At 36.5% G+C, this 13,780-nt stretch overlaps 2 protein-coding genes across 2 annotated transcripts; both read right to left on the reverse strand.

The window, feature by feature from the left end:
- Positions 1–887: 887 nt before the first annotated feature.
- Positions 888–9,692, reverse strand: LOC140796168 (uncharacterized). The gene is made up of 5 exons (XM_073149072.1): positions 9,393–9,692; positions 7,736–9,086; positions 7,012–7,281; positions 5,813–5,968; positions 888–1,356 (listed from the first exon to the last, which is right to left on the reverse strand). The coding sequence occupies exons 1-5, from the start codon at positions 9,419–9,421 to the stop codon at positions 1,252–1,254; spliced, it is 1,911 nt and encodes a 636-aa protein (XP_073005173.1). The 5' UTR covers positions 9,422–9,692; the 3' UTR covers positions 888–1,251.
- A 1,522-nt stretch (positions 9,693–11,214) lies between these two features.
- On the reverse strand, positions 11,215–12,753 carry LOC140796170 (transcription factor MYB102-like). Its single transcript, XM_073149078.1, has 3 exons — positions 12,511–12,753; positions 12,220–12,349; positions 11,215–12,118 (listed from the first exon to the last, which is right to left on the reverse strand). The coding sequence occupies exons 1-3, from the start codon at positions 12,641–12,643 to the stop codon at positions 11,476–11,478; spliced, it is 906 nt and encodes a 301-aa protein (XP_073005179.1). The 5' UTR covers positions 12,644–12,753; the 3' UTR covers positions 11,215–11,475.
- Positions 12,754–13,780: the final 1,027 nt, after the last annotated feature.

Here is a 13,780-nt window from a genome sequence, read left to right on the forward strand (position 1 = left end):
TAAATACCAATATACTAATAAGTACATGAACTTGATTTCTTTGAGTGATACTTGTAATGATTGCCTTGGTTTCTCAATTCTAGGTAATTATTATTTGATATTCGCCAGGCAGCAAACCTATTTTTTGTCTTGTTAATAGCTAGCTTGGACATGCTAGCAATATTAAATGAGTAAAGCTTCTAATTGCTAGTACCTGTTAAAATTGTCAAAAGTAGTACTAGTACCTGTTGTCAAAATTAGTTTCAAAGCAAATATATTTATTTGGTCTGTGCGTTGAGTTTGCCTGCTCAGATAGTCAGATCTTTCTTTTTATTTCTTGAATTATACTCAGGTGGTCAGATCTTTTCCGTCCATACTTAGCCACGTCGCACGAAACCTACTCTTTGATTAATTCCTATTGAACCAAAATAAATATTCTTACTCTGGTGGCTTGTTGCAAATAATTTGAAAGGGGAGAGAAAACAAGAACAGTGCAGTAGTAAGTAGTAGATAGAAATCTCCCAGTGGACAGTGACGTTTGCCGAGTCCATGATATGTCAAATTCCCACTCAGTCTTGAATGATGTGTCCTCAATAGTTAATGGACTTTTAGGTAGGCAATAAGATAAAGGATTAAATAGTAACAAGATCTGAAACTATTTCGCCTGAAAAGAACGTCCAATAGAGAGATAAAATTTCCAAGGGACCATTATTAAGATGATGCCTAGATCTGGCTTTCATGATAGGATAACAATTCACAAATCAAACTAAGTTACTACCTACGTATACCACAAAAGAGTTGCTGAATCAAAGTTAACATGAACTACCACATTGACTTTAATAATCATGCTTAATAGCTGCAAAACATTGCATTTAAAAAAATTTCCCAAGGCGGCGCCAAAAGATATCTACACAGGCAGAAGGCTGGAAATCATGAATATCTTCGGTTCCTGTCTGTTTACCAGCACTCAAAAATGATCAAAGACTTTCATACAACTTCAAAACGAGATGACATCTATTTCTTCTAAATCAGAAAGCACTCTGAATGAAACAGGTGGCTACCACCTTTCTTTCAAAAAGAAAAGAAAGAATGAAAGAAAAAAGAAGAAAACACTACCGTTCGTTGTACAGAACTCTATTATACAAATATCTGTAAAAGAACCACGTATAGGATTGCCAAAGAGGATGAAGATACATCTCTAAACTGAATTTAGTCCGTGGAAAATGCTATATTAATCCATCTGCAGATATTTACTTTGCAAGTCAAAATTTTCTAGGAAAAAACCCAGTCAATAGGTTGCGCCATGTCCTTTCCGACTAATAGACTCTTCAGAGTATGCATGATGTCGAAGTTCGGGTCTAGCTTGCTTTGCCAGCCCTACAAAAGAACACGAATCAGAATTTAACCCAAAGTACATTCTTTTGCATATATGCAGAAACTTATTGGGTGCTTCAAATTCAATGCTAGTATCAGCTGTTCAGCTTATCGATAAGAAAAAAAACATTGACATGCTTATAATACTATTAGTGGAATTAAAACTGTTGAGGAGAAAAAAGAAACCAGAAGTTACAGAATTTCTCAATTTAAACTGCATATGGAGAAACTGTCAAATATGCATTATACTGCACCAACCAAGACATAACAGAATATAATACTAAAACATTGGAAAGCAAGAATCCCATTTTCGGCTGATCTCGACCCGGATCGGCCAAAACGGATTGAGATTTTCAGACCTGTTTCGGGCGAAACAGATTGGGATTTTCAGACCTGTTTCGGCCAAAACAAGCTGAAACCAGTTTAGTATTAACTTATTAATGGGTCGGATCTGACCCAGATCCAAATAGGGGTGTCAAAATAAACGAGCGGTTCGAGCTCGGCTCAATTTGGCTTGAGCTGAGTCGAGCCTGAGCTTTATTTAAAAGCTCAATTTAAATTTCGAGTTGAGACAGCCGGAGCCGGCTCGCTCAGGCTCGGCTTAAATATAATATTTAATATTTATTAATATTATATATATAATATAAATTAACAATTAGATCTTTATTTAATGCTACCATTAGGTCTTTAATTATACTAACCCTAACCCTAACCCTAAGTCTAATAAAAATAGCCCAACAAACCCATCGGTCAATCTCCTCCTTTCCTCTTCCTCCTCTATCGATAGGCTACTCCGGCCTCCTCCTCTATTGTCATTAGCTCAGTGTCGGTCTCCTCATATTCCTCCTCCTCCATCACCTCATCCGGCCTCCTCGTCCTCCATTGACAAGCCGCCGCCGCATTCTCCTCCTCATCTAGCATCTTCATCCTCCTCCGAACTCGCCAAGCTGCCGCCTTCCCCTCTCGTCCAGCCTCCTCATCCTCCTCTGGCCTCGGCAAGCCGTCGTCCCTGTCGCCCCCTCCTCTTCCTCCTTTAATCAAGCTCGGGCTCTGCTTGAACTCGATATGGCTCGGCTCGAGCTCTACTCGAGTTGAGCTGAGCCAAGCCTAAACATCTTTAGAGAGCCGACTCACTCAGGCTCAGCTCGTTGACATCCCAAGATTCAAAACCTAATTAATAAGTTTCCCTCCTCTGTTACACTCAAAACCCTTTTGTCTCTTTCTCTTTTGATGCTTCATTACCTCTCGGTATGATGACGATGACGACAAGCAATGGTGAGCGATGACATATAATTTTTTGATAGAGAGGCCTTCAGTGAGTAATTCTCCGATGAGGTGTTTCTTTTTCTCTCTTTTTTGGGCAGGGTTTCTTTTTTTCTCTATCTGCCTCACTCCCCTCCCCTTTCCCTTCATCACTCTATTTCTCCTCATTGTCGCAGCAGGTGCAGGGCTATCTTTGCTGTACAGTAGCCAAGAAAGAGAGGGAGAGAGAGAGAGAGTGAGAGCAAGGGTGAGAGGGAGAGGAGAGCAATGGTGAGAGCAAGAGTAGCTGCTGTGAGAGAGCGAGGGAGGAGGGAGGGAGGGAATGAGAGAGTCCGAGAGAAAGAAAAGACAAATGGAGACATGGTAGATAGGAAGGAGAGAGAAAGAAAGTGGGAGAGGAATCTTTTATTTGTTAAAGAGAGAGAGTGGGTAGGAGAGATGGAGAGAGATTGAGAGTAATATTCTTATTTTTATATTTTATGCGAAAGTTATATAATTATCTGTTTTCCTATTATTAACTTTTAAAGTTTAGAATTTTTATGTAATTAAAAGATAGTTCATTATTGAAAGTCAATAGTGGTGGCCAAAATGGTGGATATGTACATTTTTTTTTTGGGGGGTGATCAATCTCTGATCCTGATCCCGATCCCGATATTTTACACTTTGCTGAAAAAATAATATTTGAAACCTCTCTTGCATCTTTTGATAATAGCAGAAAGGGAGAACAAGGCGTAAATTCAGAATTGTGGATGAACGCTACCAACATGCAATATGGCAATAGTCTAATGTAGGATCTGCTAGTGAGCTTACTAAACAATCAGGTGAAAGAAATGTAGTTCTACTAGTTCTTGTGCATATATAGTTATATACAAACCTATAGAACAAGCTTTGACAGTTATGGTCTTACTTCATAACACAATAATATCTTTGAAACCAGGATATATAGTACCTTTTCACTTGAAAAATATCTGGTTATTAGGTTCCACAATAGCTGCTGTGAAGTTCTAGCCAACTATCCATCAGATAAATACTTAAACATTTTCTATCAGACTTCATTTACATTCTTATTTCCCCTTGCCTGTGTCATCCCTTCTTCATTTAGAACCTAATCTTCTAGTGACATAAAGTTAAAAAGGAAAATGGGTTTGCCAGAGTAGTTGAATAAATATGTGAGCTGTCTGTCCTTCATAATAATATGGGCCATTTATCAGAATTGGCAGGATTTGAGGCAGGGATCATGCTTATTGGACTATCATACCAGAGAATTTTTTTTAATTAGTAACCCACAACAATTTGTTACTGAAAATCAGTTTGTATCTAGTATTGAGGACTTCTGATAATAGATTCATAATACCCTTAATCTATTCTACCCACACTCTATGTTGGAGTTACATTTACAGGTTTTAGTGTTTTACAACTGGAGAAGTAGAATAGCTGTTGAGTAAACAATCTTAGAAATGTTGGCAACAGAGTATAAGTATGGCCAAATCAAGGGTTGCTCGAGGCATTGTTTAGTCTTGAGCTTAATGCAATCTAAAAATTGTGAACTAATGTTGGAGAACATATAGGCTAAAAGAATTTAGCAATACAGAGAATTGAAGTAGTAAATAATCATAAAGCCTTCTATTAAAATATACGCAAGATTACTTCAATTAAGAGCGGGCTAAAGATAGGTCTAGGCTTCAAGAACTCATAGATAGCTGCAGGATATAGGATTGGAATAAGGTATATAAACAGTTGTAGAATATTGTTGAATCTCACCCAATGTGAAGAATAGTGTTTATCCTTAAATTTTGCTTTCCCCTTCAACCATGAGCACCAATAACCTTCATTCTATTGTAGGAAATTCCTCAAGACAGTATCAAATACATAAAAATAAAGCAGAGTGATAAGGTAGACTAACAAGAAACCCACAAGCATTATGGGAGATTTGTAAAGAGAAAATAAAGGATTGAAACCCACAAAGGTTGTGAGAGGGAGTAGTATAGAATAAAGAGTAGATAAGAGATATCTGTGGATAAGAAAAGTGTTTGATAATCTTTCAAAGATCATCCCCCCACCTCGAGGCTGCATAGGATTTATAAAGAGGAGAGCAAGACTAGAGGATTTTTTTTTCTTTCAAAATGATCCCCCTCTCGAGGCTGCATAGGGTTTATAAAAGAAGAGAGGAAGACCAGAGGTTTTTTTTTTTTTTCTAGAGGTCCAAAGGTTGAGAAAATAAGGAGTTATGCCGGTAAGTTATTCCAAATGTTTTTTTTGAGAGGTTGCAAGATTGAGAAGTTAAGAAGTTATATTAGGAAGTCCAAAAGTTGAGAAGAAATCTAAGAGTTTTCTTTAGGTTTCCCAAAAAGTTGAGGTGACCCACTAACCTAACCTAACCTAGCCTGAATTGACTACTTAGTCCAATAACCAATTCAATAGCCAAGCAAAATGGTGCGGACATCCACTGTATATTAGACCAATAGTATAATAAAGCAAAAAAAAAAAGCTAATTACAAAATGATGTCACACTAGAGCTTCCATTAAAAATTGTCATAACCCTTAGTCTTGTCTTCCAGTCAAAGAATATAGCATCAATAATAATTAAACATCAAAGTACAAGCAATATGCATGAAGTGTAAACCAATACTAAACGATATACAATTTGTAACCACATTTTCTTATTATCAATTTCTACATTTATAAGAAAATTTATACATCATTTACCATGAATTAAAAAGACTACTACTTTGCGGACCATAAAAATTTGGATTTGGAGCACCCATGCAATAATCAAAATACAATAATTTACTCATAATAGAAACATAGACATGCTTAGACACAGAACTGATGAATTAATTCTTTAAGCAAACATATATACCCAATCATATAGGAGTAACTTCTAGTAAGTAACTACAGTAATTTGTCAGATGCTGGTACTAGTTCAAGTTTTAGATGTCGCAAAGAAATTTGCATCAACTACTTCAATGCAATTGACAAAATATCACAAGAACTTGTCATGCAAAGAAACAAAATTAGATGGGGAACCAGTATCTGCAGGCCAAATTTTCAGAGTGAAATATTTGGTTTAGAACTATGATGCATATATGGAGAAGAAATGAGGAATTAGCATCAAATATTTGACCACAAGTAGTAATAAGTACAATAAATTATTAATGAAAAAGAAAAGGTAACTGTATAAGACAAAACTGTTTACCTCAAGAACCAAAATGGTCACCAACACAGTACAAACATTCCCATCAACATTAACTTTATGGCGCCGAACTTGTTCAAGCAACTGGTGCATGCATTCAACAGGATGAAAGCTGTCACCTTCAGGAGTTCCCCAGAATGTGAATGTCTTATCCAACTCCTGCCCATAGCAAAGAGAAGATATTAATTTCATCAAAAGAAAAGAAGAATATTAGTAAAAAGATTAAAATTGTATATGGGTCAACAAAGTATAGGACTTTATCATCACAAAACAGTTTCCATTGAAACATGCTGTGTCCTCAGTTATATATGGGCTTGCATTGACCTGTCTTGGTGGAAACTGGATGGATGAAAAACTAAAGCCTCCTTCAATAAATTTTTTATTAAGCAACATTTTGGGTTTTCTCACTTGTATGATGTTGTGCTACTGCAAGACTAGAGAGAGAAAGCGAGGAAAGCTTTCCAGATATGAAGCACATTTGACTAGAATTAGATGCACCGCAATGTTTATTGTTCTCCTTTATTTCAATTTTATACAGTAATAGATTTATCATGCGATTGCTAGTCATATTTTCATTTTTCACTTAATAGTGCAATTTAACCAACTAATGTTTTTAGACTAGATTGTTGCATGCTTGTTGCTCTTGTGCTTCAATTCAAATGTTTGGGAAAAACTTGGTTCCACCAAACTGAAAGGTGCTCTTTTCTCCAAAAATTTGAGAAAAGACAGATACCATAGAAGTTTAATCTATGAACTTCATAAATACATAATAATTTATCTATCTAGTGTTTATGCTTGTAGTAATTGAAAGTCACATACATTTTGTACAAATTTAACATTGCAACTACTAAATGTTATGTGAATTCATGGTTGAAACATTTCAAGCAAAATATTGTTTAGCTTACATTAACTAAATTATTTAAAAGTAAATTTGGACAAGAAATTTCAAGGACACATTCTATATTGTACTCTTGCATATCACTACAAAGCAGTGCACAGCAATCAGAATGCAAGGCTTTACCATTTATAATACAAGATGGCATAGTAAATGTGCCATTCCATCAACAGACTATTGAACAATAATACATACCTAATGAAGGATTGGTATCTATGGCACAGTACAAGAACTCCTAACATAGCGGTAAAAGAATAAAGCCTATAATTGATGGTAAATATATATTACATTACAAGGCAAAGTTTACCTCAATAAAGGCCTTTGGATTTGGACAATTCTGTTGTTTAGATAATCTTAACGTACATTCTGCAGCTGTACGGCCATCTCGAATAGCTACAGCCTTGAAGAATTCCCGTAAATTAACACGGTCACTTTTAGAGAGCTCTGCTGTCATGCCTACATCAAGAAAGATGATGTGAGGCCTGTCTCTGAAGAACTTTTTCCTTGAATGCTTGCTCTCTGGTATTCGAACGAGGATGTTTCCAGGATGAAGATCTGCATGAATAAAATTGTCCTCCTAAAACAACACAAAAGAAAAGAAGACTGAGAACTATAGGGCATATGCCTATTGGAAAATTCACATTGACATTGTATATCAGGTGAAGGTGAACAGCTTTTATCTATACTTTATAAGTGTCATTTTCTTAAAATGCAAATATGGCTCTTCAAGTCTGGTCTAGATATTGACAAACCAACTTCAACCTGAAATGTGTTCATAATAGACATATTAACTATTGAAATTTAGCTAACGAGTGGTACTTTTTCAACCTGAAATGTGGTACTTTTTCACCCACAAAACCTACTAGGTCAGAATCTACATCCCAAGTAATAGTCTTTTAGATTTGGAAGTTCAATGACAATGAGTACATGATAGTTTCATTTAACTATAGTAACAATTATAGATCCAATCAAAAAATTACTTTGGTTAATACAGATATTTAACAGTAAAATACAACTTAATAGACACATACCAGAAGCATCTTCAAAAGTGCATGAGTACCAACATGGGCAAGGTCTCTTTTCATCCTAGTACTTCCTTCGATTTCCTCAATATAATGAGAAACACTTTCCCCATGCTCAAATGTCTCCACAAGAACAGAAGGATGCACAAGGGGGTATAGGGGCTTTGGGAAAGACACACGCTTCCATCCACGAAAGTTGTAGATAAAACGACTCAGATGAGAAGCTTCCCTTGAAAGATCGACTTGAGACATCATAAAAACAGCAAACTGTCGTACACTTTCATCCAGCCTTAACCAGCTCAATCCAGGAATGAAGCTAGAAACTTTTGCAGCAAGATTGATAATTACAAAATCTCTCTTTATTGATTCACCCACACCAGGATGCCTAACCTTCACTGCAACATCAATGGGCTTGCTCAACAGCTGACCACGATATTGATGTCTCAAAGAAGCTCGATGTACTTGGGCGATGCTACCAGATGCTACAGGTATCTCCTCAAAGGTATCAAATATTTCATTAAGTTTACGCCCAAATGCTTTCTCAATGGCAGTCTTAGTATAGGCAAAGCCATGTGCTGGTGCGGTGCTATGAAGCTTTGCAAGCTCCACACACAAATCACTTGGGAAGAGATCTGGACGTGTCGCTGCCCACTGACCCCATTTTATAAATGCTGGGCCTGCCTTTTCAATTGTATGATGGACGAGGTGGAGCCATGTCTTTCTAAATTCAGTACCAAAACTCTCTGCAAATGGAGCCAATGCAGTGGCAGGAAAGAACAGGATTGTCAAGTATAGTGTTCTGAATATCAAAACGATGCCCTCTAAGATTGAAAAAATGATGGATGAGATGAGAAGATGGCCATCTTGTGCTTTCATGTAGAGATCATCTCCTGTCAGCAAACACTGCCCATCTGCCAGGGCTCTCTGATTCCATGCTAGCTTGCCAAAAGCTAAAGCAAAAATTCCAGGGACTAACTGGAATCTCGTAAATGACAAGCTCACAGCACAAGCTATCCTACTCAAGGGTGTGAAACTTGCGCCGCTGTAAGAACGTACATGACTCAACCTCTTCCAAGCCAATTGACCATGATGGGTCATCGATGAACTACTCACTGAAGGACTGCAGAAGCTCCTGGAATACTTATTCTGGTGCACATCATCCTTAATATTGGTTCTTTTACATATCCCATTCCCATTCCCTTTAGTGTGATTCTTGTAATGCGAAAACATTCTGTGCAAGAACGAAGGTATTCTATTCTTGACAGCTGAGCCATGATCCCTTACTTGTGAGTAGCCTATTGCTTTGTGATTAGATTGGGAAAAGTAGGCAGCCCTCCTATTAGCTCCAAACGCCAATAACCTGCATAAAAATTACTGCCATTTTCACAAGATAGCACAAATTTGAGCAAAGCTCCAAGTTATTCCAAGAAAGCCAGTAATCGATTGATGAGGTGACCCTATAATTCAAGTTTTAAAATCAAACAGGCAGAGAAACACCATTGCACACAAAATAAATAACACGAAAAGAACAATTTTTATACAAATTTCACAAGGGTTAAAGAAAACCCAACTCCTTTCTTGCATAGAAAACCTCAATTTGATGAAAAGATTCTTCCTTTCTGCGATTTCTCGCAATAATAACGGAAACCCAATTGCAAGAAAGTACCTTCCGTGGAATGCCAACATCCGGAGCATCGATATTCTCTCACACGATCTCTTCCCAAGAGTTCATGACACAATCAACCAAAGAGAACGCAAGACAACCGATTCAGGATGCCAATGATCAGAGAGTTTCAAGATCTGAGTCGCCGACAAAAGGATGGCGCTCAGCGACCGGCAAATTTGAGGTGGGCGAGAACTTTGCGTTATAGAGCAGCACGGCAATTGGCACAAAATGTAACACGAGGGTTCATTCCTGCCGCCCAAGTAATCGGACAAGTCCACGAGAGAACGCCGACATTGACTCGTTCTACGATTGGGGCGAGAACGGGTCGGATAGCGGTCAACTCGTGACTGGATTCGAATGCTTGCTTCCGGTACGTATATTTAAACTCAAAATTACAAATCGAATACAAATTTGATCTTAAATTAAATACTAAGACATGGAATTTAGACAAATTCAAAATTTACATCTAAAGTTTGAGGATCTATATAATACTAATGAATTCATTTAATTTATCGATATGGAATTTATATATTAATATTATTAGATTCAAGTTATATATCTTTGTGGATAAATAAATATTCATATATGTATCTCAATCTCATGCAAATCCATATCTGAGTGAAATTTATATATCCCTATTTGAATCCGGGTTAATTGGAAAGTTGCAAACCCTATTTTTTTTTTTCTCCTTTTTTTCTTTTGGTTCCCTTTTGATTAGAAATCAGGTCAGCTTGAATATTATCTAATTTATTTTTTCACCTTGACACTGTTTGTAGCATTCTGAGTTTAGAAGTGTACATATTCTTTTTCCTCCCCTTCTCTTTCAATTTTTTTTTTCTTTTTAAACGAAAACAAATTATTCATTCATTCATTCAATACTTACCTCAAATTTCGATTTAATTGGGACTCCATTAAGTTTTCACTTTTCTCGGAGAAAATAACTTAACCCCTAACATTTTATTTTCTTCTATCTTATGTGGTCATAGGAGTCAAAACAAACTTTCCAAGTTAATTAACTAGGCACACCCATCTATGATGTTTGGTTGTAAACATTAACCATGTTAATAAATAATGTTAAATGATTATTTTACACTCAACTTAAAATAAAGAAAATAGCTTCAATGGAGCCTAAAAGTGATCACATTGACACTCACAGTTCATTTTTTAACGAAAGATCTAATGGATAAATAATGGAATGAATTTTTTTTAGAGATTTTGTTTATAATTAAGAAGGGAGTTAATGTTTCACAGAAAATAAATAAAATAATCTATGTGGATATGTGTAACAATTCAAAGAATCTAGGTGTACTTTTACTTCCATAATTACTTTCTCTATTTTCATTTTCTACAATCAAACACAACCATAGGAGATCTAGCTGACATAGATAATTAAAAGTTCTTAAGATTTTAGTTTACCATTTCTTATCCTTACCTGCAGACAAGGCAATCCTATATTATTGGAGAATAAGAAAAGCAAGTAACCACTGAAGAAGGATTATTTCTTTTTTCCATTGAATTCCACTTGAGAAATTCTTGCGTATCATGTGAGCATGACAGTTACCATTGTCTTTATCCTAATTTTAATTAATTCCTCTATCTTTCCTAATTACTGATACCACCTATATATGTCACCTCACTTATCTAAATTATTTTTTTTAGTATTGTGAGTACCCAAATTAGCTAGAGATAGATATAATAAGATACTTTATTAGCTAGTATATAGAGCAAAGAAAAAAGTATACATATATATATATATAATGCTACCAACTAATAACATTATTGGACTGTGAGATCACTAGAGTTGCCATTTGGAACCATATGGTTGCATAATTTAGATATGGATGATATAGCTTTCATTGTTCACAATTGATACAAAATTACATAAAACTGCGAGAAATTAAGAAAATTTCTAACATTTATTACCTGGTAATTAACTATTACAAGAAATCTATACAAAATCTCTCTCTTTCGTTCATCAACAAAAGCAAGCATAAAACACTTCTTCTTTTCTCTGTCAAATTGTTTAATTCTTCCATTCTTGATCTTCTCATTAATCTTGTTCCTCTCTTCTCAACCTCTTTGTTTACATGCAGCCGCTCACATCCAAAAGGTCATCAGGGATTTGGATATTGAGCAGGTTTCTGCAATAGCCATCTCTCTCGTCCTCAGTTCTGCTGTGATTAATGCAGGCACTAGTCCATGAGGAGTTGAAATTGGTCGGACTCGCCACAGGCGTTGATATGATCGATTCCATGTTATAATTCTGGTTGTTGGTCGACAACATTTGCAATAAATTTGTGTCCAAATTGTCATAATGGCTAACACCTGCATCAGCCACATAATTCTCACCCAAGTTGTTCTGAAGCCAAGTTTGAGGATATGGATTAGAATTCTGTGGCATTTGATCTTGAAGTGAAGGGTCTATGTATGAATCTTGTGAGAATAGTACTTGAGATGAGAAGAGACTCGTGGCTATGCTCAAGAGTTCAGAATTGACTACACTCTCAGCACCTAGCAATCTACTGAGGTTGAATTGATCAGTACTAGTTGGGTTGTATGCAGATGGATTCAGCAGCGAAGATGAGAGGCCGAGGAGATCGAGGCGAGGCTGATGAGTTACAGGATCTATTCCCATCCTTAGCAGCTTCTTCCTGATGTGGGTGTTCCAGTAGTTCTTGATCTCATTGTCTGTTCTTCCTGGCAATTGAGCAGCTATTGCTGACCACCTGTAACACACACATATATATTATATATATATATATATATAACAAAGTAAAACTGTGTATGTATGCATATATATGACTCATTGAAGCATTAGTGGACTTACTTATTCCCCAGATTACTATGCAACTGGATGATGGTCGTCTCCTCTTCAACTGAGAACATTCCTCTTTTGATGTCTGGCCTCAGGTAGTTCGTCCACCGGAGACGGCAACTCTTCCCGCACCTCGCCAGACCTATTAAAATCGAGAAACTTATATACAAATGAATCATAAAAATTAACATGTAGTGCAATTGAGCATATATAGATATATATATATATATGTAGAAATTGAACTTAATTATAGAGAAGCTACTATATAAGAGAATTACTTTAGATTAATAATAATCACTTTACCGGCATTCTTTGGGAGGTTTCTCCAGTTGCCTTGGCCATGCTTGCGGATGTATGAGATGAGCTTCTCGTCCTCCTCCTGTGTCCATGGCCCCTTCTTTAATCCATTCTTATCACAGCAAGGAGCTCTACCCATCTTGCATGCAAAAAAAAAAAAAGAAGACCCAATATTGTTATTTTGCTTTCAGATTAAGAACTCGATAGATATATCAAGGAGTGATATCTCAATGAGAGAACAGTAGCTGGAGATTAGCCAAGTAGATGTATGGCTTTAATAGAGGCTCTAGAGAGAGATAAGTCAACAGGATTTGGTACCGGCCTTTGTTTCCCGCAAACGCTACGTGTCTCCCTCCTCTTTGTTCTCTCTCTATCTCTCGTCATTTCAACGTTAAATTATTTTTTCACCACTTAATTTTCTTTTTTACAACTAAACACCTGGTAAATAAAGGACACAGATTTATTTTATTATCCGTAGCATGCCACGTTTCTCATTAATTAGTTGACGTGGACCCAGGTCGTGCCACCTTGCTTGCATTGTGATGATGGATGGGTCCCACTTTTTGGGCGGGTTTTTTACGTTCACGTCCACGGCTTGCTTCGCTGCATGCATGGCGGATTCATCCATGCAGGATCCGAACTCGATCCGATAGCAACTCCCATGGAAAAAATTTCTTTCTTTAATCATTCGAGAGTTGAAAGGCTTAATATAAGAGGGACAACGAGAGATTACGGCTCTATAAAACCTTAACTAATATATTAGATAGTCTAGTCTAAACTTTAAGACGATATGGATTGAGATATTATTCTAAACCGTTAAAATCATTAAGCCTAACTCGGTGGTCCTCTCTCGCTACTGTTGAGGCATTGACATTTTGATTCAGTACGTACATTATATGTATGGAAGCTAGCTCACGGTCTCATGCAGCCAGACTACTTAGAAAAAAAAATGATTAAATATTTTGACTAATGCTTTGCCCTACCATCTATTCAGACGACAAGATTGATTACAGCTAGCCTGACTTGATTGTTAGAGTGATTGCTTTCCATCTTTTCTATCCCTATATTTCGATCGTTAAATCCATTATATACACATATAACCTCAGCATGATGTCAACTTCCCATCAGTGCCTTGTGACGCGTGTCGTAGGTTCATCTTATCTGACGTGGAACTATATGTCTTTGTCCTCCAATAGATCTAATTTTGTGGAATAGTCTATCATCTACTCCAACAAATTATTGTTGGTCAAATATTTATATTATATATCCCTTGGCC

The sequence above is a fragment of the Typha latifolia genome, chromosome 10 (genome assembly GCF_019914945.1).
Source record: "Typha latifolia isolate L0001 chromosome 10, TyphaL0001v2, whole genome shotgun sequence".
NCBI classification, from domain to species: domain Eukaryota; kingdom Viridiplantae; phylum Streptophyta; class Magnoliopsida; order Poales; family Typhaceae; genus Typha; species Typha latifolia.

Coding starts and splice junctions, on each gene's coding strand:
- LOC140796168 (XM_073149072.1), bottom strand. CDS start 9,421: ATGCTCCGGATGTTGGCATTCCACGGAAG. Junction 9,087..9,392: donor ATGTTGGCATTCCACGGAAG/GTACTTTCTTGC, acceptor ATTTTTATGCAG/GTTATTGGCGTTTGGAGCTA. Junction 1,357..5,812: donor TGACCATTTTGGTTCTTGAG/GTAAACAGTTTT, acceptor GTTCTTTTGTAG/GGCTGGCAAAGCAAGCTAGA.
- LOC140796170 (XM_073149078.1), bottom strand. CDS start 12,643: ATGGGTAGAGCTCCTTGCTGTGATAAGAATGGATTAAAGAAGGGGCCA. Junction 12,350..12,510: donor AAACCTCCCAAAGAATGCCG/GTAAAGTGATTA, acceptor CGATTTTAATAG/GTCTGGCGAGGTGCGGGAAG. Junction 12,119..12,219: donor CATAGTAATCTGGGGAATAA/GTAAGTCCACTA, acceptor TGTGTGTTACAG/GTGGTCAGCAATAGCTGCTC.